Source organism: Aquarana catesbeiana, linkage group LG07 (assembly GCF_042186555.1).
Source record: "Aquarana catesbeiana isolate 2022-GZ linkage group LG07, ASM4218655v1, whole genome shotgun sequence".
Taxonomy (NCBI): Eukaryota; Metazoa; Chordata; class Amphibia; order Anura; family Ranidae; genus Aquarana; species Aquarana catesbeiana.
This window is the reverse complement of record NC_133330.1, coordinates 163,391,915-163,413,711: the sequence shown is the minus strand read 5'-3', so window position 1 is coordinate 163,413,711 and position 21,797 is coordinate 163,391,915. Positions and strand designations below refer to the sequence as shown.

Genomic DNA, 21,797 nt, shown 5'->3' with positions numbered 1-21,797 from the left:
ATTTCATTTGTTTGTTAGTGTTTGCAACATTTTTATACTAGAGGCATAGAATACTTAAAGTTTGCTAAAATGCTAAACATAACCCTGATACCATTCAAAAATTTACAACCAAGCTTTAATGATTGTAAAAAACGGATAGACGGTCCGTCCGTGTGAAAGGGGCCTTCGAAAATTGACCGCTATGTGGCAAATGAGGTTTAAAGTTGATAAATGTAAAGTTATGCACTTGGGGGCTAAGAATATGCATGCATTATATATATTAGGGGGGTACAACTGGGGGAATCAATGGTGAAGGATCTGGGTGTTCTGTTAGATCATAAACATAAAAATAGCATGCGAAGCCAAGTTTAGATCATAGGCATAAAAATAGCATGCGATGCCAAGCTGAAGTTTCCAAAGCAAGCAAAATTTTTTCTTGTATTAAGAGGGGTAAAGACTCCAGAGAGAGAGACATAATTTTTCCCCTGTACAAATCATTAGTAGCACCTCATCTAGAATATGCAGTTCAGTTTTTTTGTACCAGTTTAGAGAGAGAATATTGGGGAACTGGAGAAATTGCAGAGAAGGGCAACCAAACTGATAAGAGGCATGGAGGAGCTCAGCTATGAGGAAAGATTGCCCTTGAATTCTCTCTTGAGAAGGAGATTAAGGGGAGAAATGATCAACATGTATAAATGCATACAGTAAGTGGTTCATATAGTGAACTTGGACAGAGGACAAGGGGGGCACTCTTTACGTCTGGAGGATAAGAGATTTAATCCAAATGTGGAAAGACTTCATTACAGTAAGAGCTGTGGAAATGTGAAATAGACTCCCTGAAGAGCTGGTTCTGGTAAGCTCAGTAGATTGTTTTTAAAAAGGCCTGAATTCTTTCCTAAATGTGCATAATAGAATCGGATACTAATATTTATATGTAAAACTGATCCAGGGAAATAGCCTCTTGAGAGTCAGGAAGGAATTTTTTTTCACCCCACTGGAGCAAATTGGATCATGCTTTTGTTTTTTTTTTTTTTTGTTTTTTTTTCGCCTTCCTCTGGATCAACTGTAGGTATTGGATAGTGTATAGTGTGTGTGTGTTTGTGTGTGTGTGTGTTTTTTTTTTTCTCTGTTGCTTGAACTGGATGGACTTTTTTTTCAACTAGATTAACTATGTAACTATCTTTTTTTTTTTTTTTTTCTTAGCATGTTTCCGCCAAGTCTATATGCTGTGCCTATTTCAGATATTCATCAGGATGAGATTGCGAATGTATTTCTTGTGGCTATTGATCTTCTCATTGTCCAGCTTTTATCCTTCAGGCCTTTTATGGACTCGGTTCTTAATGAATCCCAAGGTATGAATGCTTGTTACTGTATAAAGAATGATGCTTTAGAATAGGGTTTCCCAAGCTTTCTAAACAAAGGGCCAGATTACTGTCCTTCAGTCTTTAGGGGACAAGATTGTTGCTAGTGGGAGTAGAAAGTTTTCAAAGCATCAGTGGGAGTAAACAATGCGGGAGTAAACAAAACCACCTCAGGCTGTGGGTGGTGAGTGGGAATAAGAAAATTTGCATAGCATCCATGGTCAAATGCAGGAGGAATAGTGATCCATCATTGGTGTCATTGGGGGAAATAGTACCCCATCATTGGTGGGAAGAAGTGCTGTTGCTGCGAAGAATTGTACACCATTGTTGTCAGTGGGGAGGAGTATTGCCCCATCATTGGTGTCAGTGGGAAGAATTGTGCACCATTGTTGTCAGTAAGGAGGAACAGTGTCCTATCATTGGTGTCAGTGGAAGGAATAGTGCCCCATTGTAGGTGTTTTTGTGTCCAGTCTTTACTTAACATTATTCCATCCTCATAATCAGAACTTCCACGAGAACAACAGTTCCCCAAATGTCTGCTTCTAATAAACATTTTGGATAAACTTCCAACTCTACCAGAAGATGTGCAAATTTTGTGGTGCTCCAGCAACAAGCCTCCAGAGGAAAAACAAAGGTAACATTGAAAATAATACAATACCATCATTTAAATAGGGATTTATAATATCAGAATTTTAGAAACCCCATTAGACTGAGCATTCTAGAAATAAAAAGGGATATCATTGCTGCTTTTCTAAAGCCACCTCCGGAAGATTTGCCCCCCCATGACCAGGCCATTTTTTGGTATACGGCACTGCGTTATTTTAACTGACAATTGCGTGGCCATGCAACGCTGTGCAGAAATAAAATTTATATCACAAATAGAGCTTTCTTTTGATAGTATTTGATCACCACTGGGTTTTTTATTTTTTGCACTCTAAACAAAAAGTAGAATGGTGGAAATCTGACACTGACACTGCTCAGAGCTAAAAGATACACTGTCACTGTACTAATGACACTGGCTGGGAAGGGGTTAAACATCTAGGGCAATCAAAGGGTTAAATGTGTGCCTAGCCAGTGTTCATTAGAGATGGGCTTGGGAGTGTTCGAAATCCCACATGCCCAATCCCACCAGGAGGCAGACACTGGACATGGCTAATCACAGGCAGGGAGACATTTCCCAATCTGTGCAGCTGAAAACCTCACTGCCTGTGATTAGCCGTGTCCAGTGTCTTCCTGGGGGGATCGGGTATGTGGGATTTCAAACATGCCCGGGACCCATCTCCAGCACATCCCCTCTGACAGGACAGAGCTCTGTGTTGTAACCATTGACCGAGCTCTGTCTTGTCTTCCTCCTTGCCGATCAGTGGGTGCCGACGGTCATCAACTGGCCGACACGCGCTGATCGGCTTGTGCTATGACTTATCACAGCACAGCCGGCACGCCCCAACCCGTAAAAGCAAATTCTGTGCATTAAAGCTACAGTGTGCAGTCGGCAAGTGGGTAAACACACATTCAACACTGTGTTGGATGGGATAAACACAGCAAAGCAATCTAGGCTTCCATAACACCTCAGCAGTGCCACAGACTGATCGCCTCTATGCCACGCCGCGTTGATGCAGTAGTTCATGCAAAAGGAGCCCCGACCAAGTATTGAGTGCATACTATACTGTACATGGACATACTTTTCAGCAAGCCAATACTTCTGTATTAAAAATCTTTTTTTTTTTTTTTTTTATTGGTCTTATGTAATATTCAAATTTTCTGAGATACTGAATTTTGGGTTTTCGTTAGCTGTATGCCATAATCGTCAAAATTAAGCAAAAGAATGCTTGAAATCTATCACTCTGTGTGTAACACATCTATAGAAAATAAGTTTCAATTTTTGAATTGAATTACTAAAATAAAATAACTTTTTGATGATATTCCAATAACATTTGCACCATAAATATTGATTTAACATCAATGACAGCTTGAAGTTTTTTTTGGCATTTGTGGATGAGGCTCTTTATCTTTTCAGATGGTAAAGCCATTCCTCATGGCAAAAAGCCTCCAGTTCCTGTAAATTCTTGGGTTGTCTTGCATGAACTGCACGTTTGAGATCTCCCCAGAGTGGCTCAATGATATTGAGGTCAGGAGACTGAGACGGCCACTCCAGAACCTTCACTTTATTCTGCTATAGCCAATAACGGATCAACTTGGCCTTGTGTTTTGGATCATTGTCATGCTGGAATGTCCAAGTACGTCCCAAGCGTAGCTTCCTGGCTGATAAATGCAAATGTTCCTCCAACATTTTTTAATAAAATACTGCATTCATCTTGCCATCACTTTTGACCAAATTTCCTGTGCCTTTGTAGCTCACACATCCCCAAAACATCAGCGATCCACCTCTGTGTTTTACAGTAGGAATGGTGCACCTTTCATCATAGGCCTTGTTGACTCCTCTCCAAATGTAGTGTTTATGGTTGTGGCAAAAAAGCTCAATTTTGGTCTCATCACTCGAAATGACTTTGTGCCAGAAGGTTTGAGGCTTGTTTCTGTACTGTTTGGTGTATTGTAAGCAGGATACTTTGTGGCATATGCGTAGTAATGGCTTTCTTCTGGCGACTCAACCATGCAGCCCATCTTTCTTCAAGTGCCTCTTTATTGTGCATCTTGAAACAGCCACACCACATGTTTTCAGAGAGTCCTGTATTTCACCTGAAGTTAGTGGGTTTTTCTTTGCATCCCGAACAATTTTCCTGGCAGTTGTGGCTGAAATTTTAGTTGATCTACCTGACCGTGGTTTGGTTTCAGCAGAACCCCTCTTTTTCCACTTCTTGATTAGAGTTTGAACACTGCTGATTGGCATTCTCAATTCCTTGGATATCTTTTTATATCCCTTTCCTATTTTATACAGTTCAACTACCCTTTCCCGCAGATCCTTTGACAATTCTTTTGCTTTCCCCATGAGTAAGAATCCAGAAACGTCAGTGCAGCACTGGATGGAAGATGCAAGGGTCTGTCAAAGAAAGTCCAGAAACTCACTGACCTTTTATATACACACACACTCACACCTATTACAAGAAAACAAATCACATGTGAGGATGGTTACCTTTAATATCCATTCAATCCTCTTTGTGTCAGCTTGTGTGTATGTTATCAGGCCAAAATCACCAGGGTATGTAAACTTTTGATAAGGGTCATTTGGGTAATTTCTATTGTGATTATGATTTAAGAGTAAACACAGTTGATTGATAATACATGGTTTCAGCCAAACGCTAACCATGAGTGAAACATGTTTTTGTGTTCTCATTCATATTCTCTAAAAAATGACTGAGACATCATCAATTCTACCAGGGTATGTAAACTTATGAGCACAACTGTATCAGGAATATGGGGTAACAAATGCTTTAACCCCTTGGAACCGGCACCTCCCCGCCCTTTTGGGGTTTTAAATCCCGGGTGGCGTGGTTTATGATCATGTGACAACTGTGATCGGCTGTCACATGTTTGGAAAGCTCCCGATCCCAAGCAGTGAACGGGATCTTTCCGTTAGCCGCCAGTAACCGTACCAGGAGTGGGCTGGGCGCGTGCACTTGGCACAGTTGGTTTTGCAAAGTTACACGCAAATATGTGGCCGCTCAGTGCCCAGGCCCACCCACCGAGAGGCAACATATTTGCATGCCGTCGGTGCCAAGAGGTAAAGCCTGTTGCTACTGGGATACACAAAAGCAATTTGTGTACAAATGATAAAGGCCTCCTATGTGAATCGCTCTAAAGCTGGCCAAACACTGATCAAAATTCAGCCGGGACCCGACAAATTTTGATCAGTGTGTGGCAGTCCCTGCTCATTAGAAGGAACATTTTTATCTATTAGCTGCAGTGCCTTCGTCAGAATGCAATGTCTCGGCAGGGGCGATTCCTTCATCTACCTCTGTCCTCCTCCTAACACTTGTTTCTTTCCTTCATTGACCAATATGAATGAGGTTTCACTTGCTATGAAGTCTCAAAGCAAGCAAAGTGCTAAGAACATTTGTAAGGTACATCTCTGTGCCTTAAGAATGACCCTTTTTGTTTTTTTGTTTTTTTAATTTGAAACTGCAGTATGGCTGCAGTAAGACCATACTGCTTTTTATATATAAGTGCCCATTGATGTTTTTACAATAGAATTGCAGAAATTTCAGACTAATAAAGACATTGTAGGAGAATTGAAAGAATTTTTTTGTGTGTTTGTTCATCATTTATTCCTCCTTTGTTTTAACCTAAGTTTTCTTCCTCTTTGCCTCTTTTGTTTTTGACTTGCTGTACTTATTTATCATTATGAAAAACTTATTTTTTCATAATCATTTTAATCCTTCCTTTAAAACGTTTTTTTAGTCATACTTTTTTTTTTAAGGTGTTTTTTTCTTTTCTTTCCTTAGGATGCCTATATTTAAAGCCGTGTTCCAGAGCTTTGCCCTATGTTCTCCAGAAATCTCCTTTCCAGTTAATATGAAGGAAACCTTTGCTAATGCGCAATCTACAGTAAACATTTCATTTTATCAATATACTTGCATTCACCTTTGTGCCTTCATTGTGTTACTACCTCCAGTGTGCTTTTCAGAGTTGGTGAGTGTGATCTTCATGTTCCGTGCAGCACCTGAAAAAAATGAACACCAAAAATATACAGATCAACAAAGTACTTTATTTGTGTTTTAGGAGTGTTCTCTGTTGAATGCTGTTATCAGTTACAGAATGATGGAATCTCTACTGGCTATAGATGTATGGTGTTTCTTAGCTCGGTAAGATCCTTCTTACAGTGTCCGACATTGATAACATAAAAATGCAAAGTATGTGCAGAAAGTTAAAACATAAATTAGGTGTGAGTAAATATATTCTTATACTTTTTTGTTTTTAAAATAATTCAGGTATGGAACCACAGACCTGTGTGCTCACCATATTACAGTTATAGCTAATTTGGTAAGTCCCCTGACATTGCTTTGCTGTGTGGATGTTTAGGACTGTTAGAATCTGCCGTTAGTGGTTTTTTTATGTATTTGAAAGTTTCACATGCAGTATGACATGGTGGGGATATACAATCCAAAATTCAGATGAGGGCTTTTTTTTCACTTCCTGAATTTATTTCCCCTTGAACTATTAAGCCAAGTACAAAATTAAATTAAAATGCAGTTAAATTCAAATTCTTAACAAGAATAAGAACAGCGACCACTTTATTTTGTGTAAATTAAATATGAAGTACTTGTGCGGTGCTATGGACCTCACAGCCAACCAAAACAAATGTACGCAATAAAAACCAAAGAATAATAAATCGCCCTAAAAATAGACATGAAAAAGCTGCAACCATTAGCAAGTGACCTCAAAACTCTCACACAAATAATAATAACAAAAAAATGGTGCGCTAATTCAAGAAGCTATGCAGCAAAAATAGACAAATATGCATGAATGCCTATCCATAATTTCAAAAAAACACAAAACAAAAATTGCAGTAATATGCGATATGTGAAACAGTGATAAAGTGCACTAATTAGCAAAAATAGACAAATACGCATAAATGACAAACCCTAATGCCAAAATACAAAAAATACAGTAATATGCGATCATTTGTGAAACGGTGATAAATTGCTTGAATCAAAACCAGATATTCATCTGATTACATAAAAAATATTAAAATAAGTCCCAAATAATAAAGTGCTTGTGCATCAAAACGTGAGATGTAAAGATCACATGCTCAAAAAACTGTTCTTGAAAGTTGTGAACACAGTTGCTCCCACCATCCAGGTATCCACCAGGGGTGTTCCCTAGCAACTCACCTTAAACAAAGACCACAACAGGTCTAGTGGTGCTTTGGTATACATATCCTTAGCAGCCATTCATGTTCCATTCTCTTCTCTTGCATCGAAATCCACAGCTGGTCTGACAAAGCTTTTATATATAGATTCTTTATGGGAAATCACATTCCACTCTCCTCTCCTTATAGCATAAACCCATGAATAACTATCCGCTGTGCTGTATTGGATATCCTCCATTCACAAGCAATAAAAGACAAGTAATAACTACATAGTGTAGTAATTTCACAGAAGAATAGGTTTTATTAAAACAAAACACATTACATCTAGGTTAAAAACAAGCAGTATCAATAAAATCCCTACTTCCTGGTCTCGGCCGTCACCGAAAGTGATGTCACCGACTCCTCCTATGCGTTACGTTGCTGGTCACGTGACTTTTCTTTACTTTATTTTGTATGTTTGCTTGTTAGAACAAATAGCCAATTGGCTGATTATGTGACTGTGATTCAGTACATAAAACATACATAGCCAGTCTGTGTCAATGGTTGACCAAACATTAGAATAGGGAAGGTGTGTGGTCTGATTTGAATGTGGAAATGGGAGGTTTCAGCATTTCAGAAACTGCTGGCCACCTATTAATTGTAAGTTTCTCAACCTTTTTGAGTCAAGGCACCCTTTAGAGCTGTGCACAATCTCGGGGCACACCAGGAGGTGCATTCAAGTGCACACCCCCTCTTGCTCGTTCCTGCGCATCACATTTTTCAAAAAGGAACCAACACAATTTTTAAAATCTTGCCATGCTAAAATGCATGGTACTATGGTTAGCATGCATAAATACACGTGCAGGTCCTAGATGTGTGTGGGTGCAATTAAGAATTATATGCTCCCACATGGGTCTGCAAAAGACAGTCAGTGAGCAGTATGTGGCCTTAGTGAAGCAGTGTCTTTTTATACACATAACAAGTTGTTTTCAGGAGTACCTTCTTAAATTAACAATACTAATTTGTGTACCAAATGAGCACATACTGTAGCCAGTCTGTGGGAGCCAGAATTATTATTGGTTGGCAGGGGATCAAATACCTTTTTTACTCACTGAACTGCAACTCGTTTTATAACATTTGTATTGTGTGTTTTTTTTTCCTGGATTTTTGGTTGATATTCTGTCTCTATCATTTAAAATACACCTATGATAAAAATTAATAGACCCTTCATTTCTTTGTAAGTGGGCAAACTTACAAAATCTGCAGGTGATCATAATTATTTTGCCCACTGTAGGTGGCCACTGACATATGCAATGGAGCAATGGTAGATTTAGCTTTTGTAAGTTAACTTTGAATATTATGATGGTATTAGTAGATTAGGTTTTGTAGGCTACCATAAACTATTATGCACCTTTTCTTTTTTTGGGGGGCGGCACAAAGCCTAAATTTGGCAATAGGTTTGGTTACATGGTTTTTTTTTTTGTTTTTTTTTTGTTTTTTTAGGTTTTAATTTGATAGAAATAAGAAAAAAATACAAAACAAGACACTTCATTATAATTATTCTCAAAGCAAGTGTTACATAATTTGCACAACCCCAGATAATTACTCTACAATATAATTTAAATGGATATTGCATACTTGTGATTTTTATGTAACATAAAATGGTAAAGCTCAAAGTGAAAGTTTGCTTTACGATTCTGGAGAGCTTTTTTCCTCTTCGATATGACATTGTGACACATATAGGAAAGTTTTCTTTGTGCCTAAATTGTTCGTAACATCAGGAGCTGTAACACTTCACTGAGCCAGTGCAGGGACTGGCAGAATGGGATGGTGGATGCTAAGCGATTGGTAAGGTAAATGAGTCTGGCAGCATCATTAAAGTGTTACTAAACCCACAACAGTAAAATCCGTGTGTATATGCAGTAAAGCGTGCTTGTTGTACTCATTGTGGAACCTAAGGAATTAATCCTCTGCATTGTGTATAAAGGCTGTTTGATCCGGTTTCTCTGATCCTCCTCTTCTCTCTCTGTCTCAAAAAAAACAAAAAAAAAACATGATGTTTACAGAGCCAGTGGACGGGCTACACATGCTCAGTTTGGTGTGTATTGCTAGAGTTTTTTTTTTTTTTTTTTTTCTTGGGAAGGGTGATCAAGGCCAATCAGCACTGCCCAGACATGTCAAGACAGAGGATCAGGGGAGAATGAAAACTCCTCCTACAAGCTTTACTAGGAACTGATAGATGTCACAAGACTGCTATATACTGCTGATGAGAAAGGGTATTTATCAGTTTATATTTACTAAAATAATTGCATTTCTATGTTCTGTGGGAGACCAGATATAGTGAATGCAGGTTCTGGGTTTAGTAACACTTAATAATAGACTGAAGAAAAATAGCCTGTGTAGAAGTAGTACAATGTGGAAGAAGTTGTGACAGTTGAGGCGAGAGATAACAAGGGAATTAATTAGGAGCTTGGTGGCTTTATTGGTTAGGGGGTATATTTTGGAAAGGGTTACATGGGTGAACTCTGCAAGATTTGGATAGTAATTGGATTTGGGGCTAAAAGGACAGGTCAGTGTCTAGGCTTTCATCTAGCACCTTGTCATGAGGAGAGGGACTGATAGTTCTATTACTGATCTTGATAGAAAAATAGGGGAGAGGGTGTGAGGAAGAAGACCATAATAAGAGCTCAGTTTTAGGAAAATGTTATTTTAGGAAGTAGTGTGACATCCATACTGATATATCCGTTGGATGGGAGAGGAGCCTGAAGGGGTGGGGGTGAGGAGTACAGAGATTTAGCTGTCATCAGCAAAGAGGTGGTATTGGAAATCATGGGAGGTTATCAAGTGACCGAAGGAGGTGGTCTAGATAGAGAATAAAAGGGATCTGAGGACAGAGCTGTAGGCGACCCCTATGGAAAGAGGAAGAGGAGAGCAAGAAAAAGAGCATTAGGCAACGCTAAAAGAATACTTCAATAGGTAGGTGGAGAACCAGGAAAGATTAGAATCTTGAAGACCAAGGTAGTAGACTTTTTCAAGGAGGAGTGCATGGTAGCAAAGGCAGAAGGAAAGTCTAAAGCCCCGTACACACGATCGGATTTCCCGACAACAAATGTTGGATGTGAGCTTGTTGGCGGAAAGCCCAACCATGTGTATGCTCCATCGAACGTTTCTTGTCGGACTTTCCGCCAACAAATGTTGGCTAGCGGGTTCTCAAATTTTCCACCAACAAATTTTTGTTGTTGGACTTTCCGATCGTGTGTACACAAGTCTGTTGCACAAAAGTCCACGCATGCTCAAAGCAGAAGCGGCCAGTCTTGTAAACTAGCGTTCGTAATGGAGAATTAACGATTGTGACGTGGCAAATTGGGAAATCTCAAAATGCAATGCACAATTCTCTTCTTCTTTAATGGGATAATAATGAAGCTGCTTTGCTAGTGATACTGATGGAGTTATTGCAAACAAATTTTCAAAGGCTTTTTTTTTTCAAGTGATTTCAAGTGATATCAATAATAATAATAGCGCAAAATAAAAAACGCAAAAAGAAAAGCACAAATCAACATTCACCAAACTTCTACCAACAGGAAATTAGCAGAAGGATCCCAAAAGGTGGCGCTAAAGAGCTGAAAAAACAGTAGTACGTCACTACGTTCAAAATTGTTGGCCAACATTTGTGTGACCGTGTGTATGCAAGATAATTTGGAGCCAACAAAATTCCACGGTTTTGTTGTCGCAAAGTCCAATCATGTGTACGGGGAATAAGTATTAGAAGTAATAGCCATTTGGTTTAGCAGTCAGTAAGCCGTTGAGGGTGAAAGCCAGGCGGTAAGGGCTCCAGAAGAACGTTGTCAGTGGGGTAGTGGCTCTGGTTTGTAAATAGGAGATGGGGGTTTAAGGTGTCCAGGCTGGTTTTAAGGGAGGGGAAGGTGCCAGTAAAGAGGGAGAAATTGAAGATATTAGAGTGCATAGACTACAGCAGAAGGGTGACTGAAGTAGTTGTGAGCAACCCAGGGTCAAGGGGACAGGTGGCTAGATGAATGTCTGAAAAGAGTTTATTAACCTCCTCTGTAGTATAATAGGCTTAAAAAAAAAGGAAAGTATTGAATGTGGTGATCAACAGGGTAGATTAACCACTTCCCGCCGGCCGTCATATGACGTCCTGAACTTTGAGCGGGGATATCTGAATGATGCCTGCAGCTACAGGCATCATTCAGATATCATCTCTTAGAGCCGGCGATTCCCTACACCATAAGAACGATCATAGCAGCTGTTTCGTCACGTGATCGTTCTTACGGGAGGCGAGAGGGGATGTGTCCCCGCCCTCCGGTGCTTCTATTGACTCACTGCTGTGATCGGCCCCGTATGAGATTTCCGGCGAACCAGATGGTCGCCGGAGTCTCTATGATCGTCGGAGGCTGGGCGCGATGTTATGACTTCACGTATGGCCTCTGCACTAAAAAGAAAAAACGGTGCCGCCTCGGCTGGGAAGCTGAGATCGGTTTATTTAATTTTTTTTATTTCAGGCTTCCCAGCCTAGAGGTGAGATGTGGTGTTTTATTGACCCCATATCTCACTGTAAAGAGGACCTGTCATGCTTATTCCTATTACAAGGGATGTTTACATAAAAGTGATCAAAATGTATTGCAGGGATTAAAGTTTACACCACAATTGCTCCAGAATTTGGCTGTTCCTCTTGAGACTTCTGGTGTCATTAGCTTTCCAGGGTTTTAGTGGTCAGGGTCTAAATCTGTTTTCAGTGGGTAGCAAGTGCATCAAGGGGGAATGAGCATGAGCTGTTGTAGACAAAAGTGGCCAAGGAAGGACAGGGGTGAGATTTTCAGTAGAAGAATAAAGAGAAGGGTTAGAGTGGCAAAAGTATTTATGGGTAATTGTCTGCTGCTTGGAGGGTTAGGCAGTTAAAGACAAGGACACCGAGAAAGCTTGTGATCAGACAGAGGAAAGAGGCTGTTTAGAAGGTTGCATGGAGCGCAGGGGTGTGAGAATACGAAGTCAAAGATGTTGCCATCAGAGTTAGTAGGAGTGAGTGTCCAATATGCGAGGTTAAGTTGAGATGTAGCTGAGCTGCTAACATGGACAGGGGTGTTTTCAGTCACCAAAGCATGACAAAGTGTATTTAAGAGGAGAGAAAGCAGGGTAGCCAGGCAGAGAAGCATGACACTGGTCCAAAAGGCAAATAAATCTCAGCGATCCTCAGAGAGACTGGAGAAAATAAAAATGAATACAGTGAGTCTCAAAAGAGGAGAGGGATAGAGAAGAGCGGTGTAGGAAGAACTTGAAATGTTCATAGTGTAGATAGAAAGAATTCAACTCCACCTCCTTTTCATCCATTAGGTCTGAGTAAGCGAGTCCAGTGGAGGCCAGCATGGGAGATGGCAGCAGGAGCGAAATATTCTTTCAGTAATGGCAAGTTGATTAAAGTAATAGGAGATAAAAAGGTCATGAAGAGATGTGAGCGTATTACAGACAGAGAGTCGGCATTCCAGAGGGCCCATGAAAATGGGGGTGTTGAGGGCTGGTTCTTGGAAGCAGGGTGAAAGAAATTAGTGAGTGGATTGCAGCTATTGCCAAAGGAGGGAGGGTACTAGGTGTGGGGTGTGCAGTTAGATAATGAGATATATCTCCAGAGGTTAGCAGTAGGGTGCGGTAAGTAATATGGGAGTGAGATGTATAGAAGTGCATGTTTAAAAATGTTTAAAACATAATACTGCGCATGTGAAGAATTATTCAGTGTCGAACTAAAAAGCAGCATCTCAAATTTGAGATATTTTCACAAAATAACAAAAGACAAAAAAATTGTATTGACGTATAAATATAAAATAATAAGACAAAAAAATTGTATTGACGTATAAATATAAAATAAAACAGTCCAAAAGAATATCAGTCCCTCAGATGGACTATATAGTAATCACAATAGCAAACTCCGTGATTCGTCTGTAGATAATGTGAATCCAATCCCTTTACCAGGTGAGTATGCCGCCACCACAATAAGTTGGACTCCAAGGGTCATACAGGCTGGTTGTAAAAATCCCAGTAGAGATCATCGACGGGATGTGTAAAGGAACCACGTCAGGAACAGATCCAGAGAACTCCACCCATACAGCGACCGTATAGCCAGATCCAAATAGAACAAAAAGCGCTAGATAGTGTAAAACCTCTCAAGGATTGCATTTAATAAAAAGTATTGCACTTACAAGTATCCACAATAAAATCAGCATTGTATAGTGTAAGAAGGCGGCCGCCACAGAACATCCAGTCATGTAAAAATGCGTGATAGCAGGAACAAGCAGCTCAGCCCTATATATAAAGTGTGTGTGTGTGTGTGTTAGGGGTTAGCTCAATGGGGATCACCTTCCCTGGGGAAAAGGGTAGTCCAGACAGCAGGTTTTTCCTAAAATCTAACTTGTAGCCTGTTTTATTTAAAAGGTTGCATGAAAATCGTACAAACAAAACAGAAAAAAAAAATCCTTGCCATCCAGGTTCCTAACTCACAGGTGAAGGGCTTCTCTCAGTCACCCACAAAACAAAGATAATGCAAACCCTTTTCTGTCTCTCACAAAGCAAACTTAACATCAGTAGCTCCCTCACGTTTTGGCTTCCTGAGTCCCAGGCCAAGAGCAATCTCCTGCTCCAGTTCTGCTTTATTTATACCACCTGCTAATGGACACAAGTGGACTGCAAAATCTGGTCCGGAAACAACCCTGCCAAGGTGGCTGGTAAAACCTGGATCGGATTCCACCTTAATTCCCTGCAAATGAACACATGCGAGGTGAAACATAACATCCATCAATCGCCTCGCCTTTCATAATGTTACATTTCACCTCTATTCTGCTCAAGCCCTTGCAGCTGAGCAACTGTCCTATCAAGACCATGGACATGTGAAAGGGCATCTGCATTACCCTGAATTTTCCCAGCTCTATGCTCTGTGAACTTAAATGCTTGAAGAGCAAGGAACCACCTTGTCACATGACTGTTTCTCCTTGTTATCACACATCCATTTGAGAGGGGCATGATCAGTGACTAGTTTGAATGGTCTCCCCAACAGATATTTGTGGGCATCCAAGGCCCATTTGATATCTAAACATTCCTTCTCAACAAAGGCATAGTTTTTCTCATGTCTGTTAAGCTTTCTGCTAAGGTAGACCACTGGGTGCTCCTCCACATCTCCGATTTGGGACAGTACAGCACCCAGTCCCACATCAGAGGCATCTGTCTGTACCACAAACTCATTTGTGAAATCTGGGGTCACGAGCACAGGTTGTGCACAAAGAGCTTGCTTCAACATTTGAAATGCCTTCTGTGCCTCAGGATTCCACTTAATCATGAGTGACCCTCTACCCTTTGTCAGATCTGTCAGTGGGACTGCAGTGGTGGCAAAATTGGGTATAAACCACCTGTGGTATCCTGTGATCCCAAGAAATGCACAAACTTGCTTTTTATTTATAGGTTGGGGCCACTTTTGAACTGCCTCAATCTTATTGATCTGAGGGTTGATCAGCCCTCGACCAATAACATCGCCACGGGTTTTGGCTGCCTCCAAGCCTAAGGCACACTTTTTTGGGGGTTGGTAGTGAGTCCTGCTTTCCTAAGGGAATCTGCTACTGCTTGTACCCGGGGCAAATGAGATTCCCAATCTGGGTTGGGTGACTACATCGTCCAAGTAAGCAGCTGCGTATTGGCGATGTGGTCTCAATGTCTTGTCCATCATTCTCTGGAGCACCATGCAAATCAAAAGGCATCCCCTTTTACTGGAATGACCCCTCGGGTGGAAAATGCCATCTTCTCTTTTGCAGAATCCGTTAGAGGTATCTGCCAATAACCTATAGTCAGATCTAAAGTAGTTATGTACTGGGCACTTCCCAATCTGTCAACAAGTCCAAGGCATTGGGTACACATTGAATTTGAACACGCTGTTCAACTTCCTGAAATCATTACAAAACCTTATAGTTCCATCTGGCTTTGGGATCAACACTATGGGACTTGACCAGTCACTGTGGGACTCCTTTATCCCATCCAACTCTAATATGTTCTTTATTTCATTTGCAACTGCTTACCGCCTAGCCTAGGGTATTTTATAGGGCCGTGGCCCAACACCGGGCCATGCCACCTCCTGCTGCTGGGCCGCGGAAGAGACAATGTACTGTTAGCGGCGCGGCGGCGGAGCAGAGAGATATTACATCTCTCATTGCCTGCACCGCTGTTCCACCCTTACTTACAGGGCAGCGAATGCTGCTCTAAACAGGTGCAGCCGAGAAGAGAGAGAATAACCTAATCTCTCACCCTCCACCCTCGCTCTCATCTCTCACTCGCATGTGCCTGCCGCTAGTTTACCCGTGCTGAGGAGTGACAGCATTGCACCTGTAAGTACTCTGTAATGCTGGGGGGAAAAAGTGACATCCCCATCTGGTAGCAGGCAGCGTGGCAAGTGACATCCCCATCTGGTGGCAGGCAGCGTGGCAAGTGACATCCCCCATCTGGTGGCAGGTAGCGTGGCAAGTGACATCCCCATCTGGTGGCAGGCAGCATGGAAAGTAACATTACCATCTGATAGCGGGCAGTGTGGCAAGTGACATCCCCATCTGATGGCAGGCAGCGTGGCAAGTGACATCCTTATCTGGGGCAGGCAGCATGGAAAGTGACAAGCTGCATCTGGTGGCAGGTGACAGTGGCAAGTGACACACTTAGGGATCCCACTGATTCTGCATTCTGGTGAGTTGAACTACTTCATTTTATTTTACAATGTAATAATAGAAATAGGGTGCTTCAATCATCCTGCCACCATACCAACCATGGTGTTGGGATAATTGAATCACTAACACCAGCCATTGCCCTGACAAATTGCCTGCGAAAAATGGTGAAAAACCTATTGATGCCTGAGGTACCTCTGGTATAGCAAACATGAGGTACGGCAGCAAAAAATCCCAATTTCTCCCATCTTTGTCCACCACATGTTTTTTGAGTGTCTTATTAAATCTCTCCACAAGACCATCAGTTTGGGGGTGGTAGACAGAGGTACAGAGATGGGAGATTTTGAACAACTTGTACAATTCCTTAGTGACTCTGGACATTAATGGTATGCCTTGATCCATTAATACTGCTTTAGGAATACCCACATGACTAAACACCTGGACAAGCTCTTTGGCAATAGCCTTAGCTGAGGTATTGCGCAAGGGAATGGCTTCAGGATACCACGTGACATAGTCCAGTATTACCAGTATGTGCTGATGACCCCAGGCAGACTTTACTACTGGTCGCAACAAATCATGCCAATTCTTTCAAAAGGCACTTCAATTATCGGTAACTGTACCAGCGGACTGCGAAAATGGGGTGATGATGCAGAATACTGACACTCTGGGCATGACTCACAATATTCTTAACCCAGGCCAAAAGAATCTCTGGATTATTCTCTCCTTAGTTTTCTGTATACCCATTATATGACCATGGGCTAAATCTAATATCATCTGGCGATAGGGTTTGGGAACCACTAGCTGCTCTACCCCCTCCTCCCCTTGCTTTACCACTGGATACAGCAAGTTATTTTTAAGACCCATGTAGGGAAAAGACACCCCTACAATAGGTTCAACAGGTTCCCCATCAATCATTTTAATGTTTTTCTCTGGCTGTTATGAGTGTGGAGTCTCTCTTGGTAGTTCTGTACAAAAGTCATCTTTCCGGACTTCTAAGGCCTTATGTACACTGTTGCTGGTAAACGGACGTTCAGAGGCAGTTGTAAAAGGAAGTGCAGCGCTGGATATACAACAAAAATTAACAAAAGAAACCGCAGTACATAGTGATACACTAGTGGTAAAATAAATAAAAATCATACATAATGTCCATACATAATCTAATATAATGACAAGCAGAGTGTTGAGAAAAATTCCTGTGAAAATAAATGCGCGGCTATCGCCACCACAAACACCTGTCACATTAGATAATAACGTGATTTATATTAAAAAATCATATAGTGTCCATAAATACAAATTAGTGAATTCGCTGTGTAGATGAATCCGTGACTTCCACCGCAATGGACACCCGTCACCATAGAAAGATTAAAGGCTTACCAGACAGCCCTTAATAAAAGGCATGAAGACCTCAACTTTAGATGTTATCCTCTCAGTGAATGGGTCTCGTCCGGAAACGATGGATAGGTGACAGCAGACGGTCATCCAATGCCTCCAATGAGGAGAGGCCGCTCACAGTGGTGGTAAGTATCAGAGAGAGAAAACACTCCAATAGTGTAAAAAAGTTTGACTCTCCTTTATTTAAAATTTGCCAACAGGCATCCATAAAACATGTTCCTTGCAAGGAGTTTAAAAATCAGCTCCACCAGATATCGAAAGTCAGCGCAGTACTTACGTGCGTGTTTAGGGTAAACAGCTTGTCATTATATTTGACTATGTATGGACATTATGTATGATTTTTATTTATTTTACCACTAGTGGATCACTATGCACTGCGGTTTCTTTTGTTAATTTTTGTTGTATATCCAGCGCTGCACTTCTTTTTATATATGCTCAGTGGTGCCCCCTATCAGGGTTATAGTGTCCAGCTGCAGGATACCTCTTCACAGGTTTTTATATTCATATATTATTCATCTTTTGCACACCTAGCGCAAATTTTTTCTTTAGAATTGTTCAGAGGCAGTTGGCTGCTTTTTTTAGCTGCCCCTGAACCCATCCAAAGTTATCTTATGTGTACATGTACACAGGTTCGTTTAATGTTGTTTTTAGGCAGTTGCGTTTATAGGCTTTTCTTTGAAGGCAAAAAAATGAGTACAGATGGTGAAGTTTCAGACGCTAAACGCGGTACCGGCGTTTTGCCGCGATTTTGTTTATAAGCATTTTTTTCAGGTGCCCTATTTTTTTACATTACAAAACTTAAAAATGATAGCAAATGATGAAAAAACAGTAAAATTAAAAAAAAAAAAAACTTGTAATTGCTTGCTATGCTTCATAGACCATTTATATACCCCTAATAAGCATGATCCAATCCAATACACCACTAGCATTGCTGTTTGCCAAAGTATAATTGGAATTTGACCTATATGTTGTTAATTTCAACCAGATGACCCCACCATTGAGCTTCACCCCCGACTTGATCAAACATAGTTGCATGAAATTTAGGGTTAGGGGGTTATGGTTAGGGTTTTCCCCTTGAAGAACAAGTTTAGGGTTATGGTAAGTGTTATGGTTTCCCGTTAGGGTTTCCCATTAGGGTTAGGGGGTTATGGTTAGGGTTTTCCCCATGAAGAACAAGTTTAGGGTAATGGTAGGTGTTATGGTTTCCTGTTAGAGTTTCTGGCTAGGGTTAGGGTTTCCCATTAGAATTAGGGGGTTATGGTTAGGGTTAGGGTTTTCCCCTTGAAGAACAAGTTATGGTTTCCGGTCAGGGTTAGGGGGTTAGGGTTTTCCCCTTGAACAGGTTAGGGTTAATTAAAAATATTTAAAAAATTGCAATTGAAATTTGCATAAAGACAAAATAAATTAATGAAAAAAAATGAAATTACACATACAGCTTTTATAAAAAAAAAAATCAACAAAAATTTCTAATCAATTGCAATTTAAAAATTAATTATATTAAAACATTTGCATTTTTTCCTCACATATGCTCATTATGGGATCCATAGTAAAAGCACCAAAATTGAGGTCGATACAAGTACACTGCTGCTCTCTCAGCTGCTTCTACTCACTCTGGTCTCACAGAATGGCTGAAATGGTTAAATAATACTGTTTTTTTGGGCTTTGGGAGGGTCCTATGATATCTTAAATAAACGCTTCTAGACACAAACGCGGCAAAACATGGCATGCAAACGCCGCAAAACGGGCGTTTTTAAACGCCGGTTTGAAGCTGTCAAAAAATTTGTTCAGTGGAGGTTGCCTCAGCGTCCAATGTACGTTAAGCCTAAGTCAGGCACCACGTTCTGCCCACTCTCATCATTAGAGTCAGAGATTTCTTGTTCATTATCCTCAAACTGGGGGCTGGATTCCAGCTCCTCCATCTATTACAGAAAAAGGAAAAAAAATCAACCCCTTCCTTGGACACACCAACAGTTTCCTTTTCAACTTTGTAATCAAAAGGGTCCGGAGTGAATTCAGTGTTATATATATATATAATTTTTTTTTTTTTTTTTCTTTTAACTGCATCTGTTGTAAGTACTAGTCGGACTCTCAAATGCTTATAGTGAACATGCTGGTAAATGTAGAGAGCAGAGGCATAAATTCAGCAGGATACTGCTCATCTTTGCTGTTGCAATTGAGTTAAAGAATCTGGCTGCACTGTCTGGCAAGGATGTTTGGTTTAAAAAACTGTCTGCACAAAATTAACAAATCCTTCGACAGGTAAAATATTAAACGTAGCTATATATTAGCTGTGTGTGTGGCGTTAAGCTTTAAATTTAAAATTAGGTTTTTAAATAAGTTTTTAAATAAGCTACACAGAGTAGCTCTGAGGGGGACATATACTGTATTATCCCTCCCTCAATTGTGCTTTTAGAAGTATTTTATATTTATTTATTTTTTGTTTTGACTGTCTCTAAACACGCCTCTATTTGGCAATGTGCGCATGCACATTATAACGTTTACAATCATATGTTAGAGCAGTGTTTAAGGGCCTTAAAAAAAAATACCTCAAACCTGCGTTGTGCTTTGGCATAAATTGCCAATATACACACATAAATGCGCTCGTATGCACATACCGTATTTATCGGCGTATAACACACACTTTTCCCCCCTGAAAATAGGGGGGAAATCGTGGGTGTGTGTTATACGCTGATAGTGTACCAAGGAGAGGGACAAGTGCCGCCGGAAATCACAGAGCTCCACTCGGCTTTCCACTCTGCTCTAACTCACACACACAGACCCGCCTCCACCCCCAGCATTGCACCAGTGTTCTGTCTATCACAGGAGCTGGTCCAATGGCAGAGGCGGGACTGTATGTGAGAACCGAGGAAACGGATGACAGATTACCAGAGAATCCTCCAGTCCGTAGACATCATTCTCATTCCTGCCCTTCCCTGCTAGACCACACCTAATGCCATACCCTTGACACGCCTCTCACCTCAGCCCTCTCCCGACCTCACCCCTCCTGAATCATCTGTGGAGCCCCGCACACGTGTTTTTCGGACCGTCCGCCCACTCTGCAGGCTCCACTCCCGAGTCATTCTGGGATGTGTAGTCTTTTAGGCACAAAACGCTGGTGACCGCAGCTTCTGGCACGGACGTCTTTTCTTTAGTCTCCAATGAAAGAAACTGGTAAGTAGAATGAGCCTCCTGTACTGCATTGTAGTAGTTCAAAGCCTTCCATGTAAAGTAGAATGCACCCAAAAAGTAACACCTAACGCTCTGCACACATCTATATTCACTAAACCCCACAGAAGTGGATACCTCCTGCACAATAACATGGTGGTGGCAATTTTTTATTTGCACAGCTAATCAAACATATATTTCAGGAGAAAATACACTAAAGTGAATTTAAGTGACACAACACCCAATTGTTTAGTAAAATATAAAAGATGGGCTTACATTGAGCAAATAGATACCAAACATGCCAATCTGTAATGCTTCAAAGTGGTTTATTTAAAAAAAAAAATAAACATTTCTGAAACTGGGGTGCGTGTTATACGCTGATAAAAACAGTAATTTATTCTAGTGACTAGAACAAATGAATTTTCTAGCCACTAGAGTCAAAATTATGCGCATATGCCTCTAAATGCCAAACCAGCATGGATGAGTGTCAATATGTGCCTGACCAAGCATTTTTTATGCTGGATCTTTCTGCCTGGAGCTGTCAGAAAAATTGTCAGATTACTTTAACATGCCTATGTGCATGCAGCGTTACATAAATTGTTTCTTCAACCATTTCTATTTGTAAACACATCTTGAGTATCAGAAGTGCTTACTTTATTACAACCCCAATTCCAAAAAAAGTCGGGATGCTGTGAAATGTCTACATAAAAACAGAATGCAATGATCTGCAAATCTCATAAACCCATATTTTATTCACAATAGAAAAAAATAAGGTAATTTTGAAATTGATGGCAGCATCGTGTCTCAAAAAAGTTTGGTCAGGGCCATATTTATCACGGTGTAGCACCCCCTCTTCTTTTAACAACATTCTGTTTAATGTCTGGAAATTGAGGAGACCAGTTGGAGTTTTGGGAGAGGAATGTTGCCTCATTCTTGCCTGATGTAGGATTCTAACTGCTTTTTCGTTTCAAGATGTGCCAAATATTTTTCAATTGGTAAATGGTCTGAATTGCAGGTGGGCCAGTTAAGCACCCCCATTCCATTGGAGATGCAGGCTTTTGAACTGAGCACTGAAAACAAGCCAGAAGGTCCCTCTTCCCTTTAGTCTGGAGGACACGCACCTATGGTTGTCAAAAAGAATGCAAAATCTTGATTCATCTTGCCACAGAACAGTTTTCCAGTTTTCGTAAATCCATAGCTCCCAACTGTCCCTGATTTGGAACAAATTCCCCCTGTCCCTCATTCCTCCTCATTTGTCTCTCATATTGATCTGATCTATATAGTTGTATATAAAATGAACTATTTATCGTTCATGTGTTTCCCAGTGCCTTTAAATCAATTTCTAAATTGCTGCATTTGTAAATGCCAAAAGCAAGTATAAAGTAATAGTGGTAAAAAAAGCATCTTTGGGTTTAACTAACTTTTTTTTGCATAATTCACCTTTAAGGGGGC

The 21,797-nt window shown here is 40.7% G+C and overlaps 1 protein-coding gene across 6 annotated transcripts in view; it reads left to right on the top strand.

Annotated features, from left to right (window-relative positions):
* FIRRM (FIGNL1 interacting regulator of recombination and mitosis) overlaps nt 1-21,797 on the top strand; it is a 399,519-nt gene that overhangs the window by 167,499 nt on the left and 210,223 nt on the right. For all 6 annotated transcript variants that reach the window (XR_012235300.1, XM_073592830.1, XM_073592831.1 and 3 more), the window contains 5 exons: nt 1,183-1,331; nt 1,845-1,974; nt 5,741-5,927; nt 6,018-6,100; nt 6,227-6,278. Coding sequence is in view for 5 of the 6 variants with exons in the window: in XM_073592830.1 (XP_073448931.1) it covers nt 1,183-1,331; nt 1,845-1,974; nt 5,741-5,927; nt 6,018-6,100; nt 6,227-6,278 (601 nt within the window). In the remaining variant the exon portion in view is untranslated. The remainder of the gene's footprint in view (nt 1-1,182; nt 1,332-1,844; nt 1,975-5,740; nt 5,928-6,017; nt 6,101-6,226; nt 6,279-21,797) is intronic.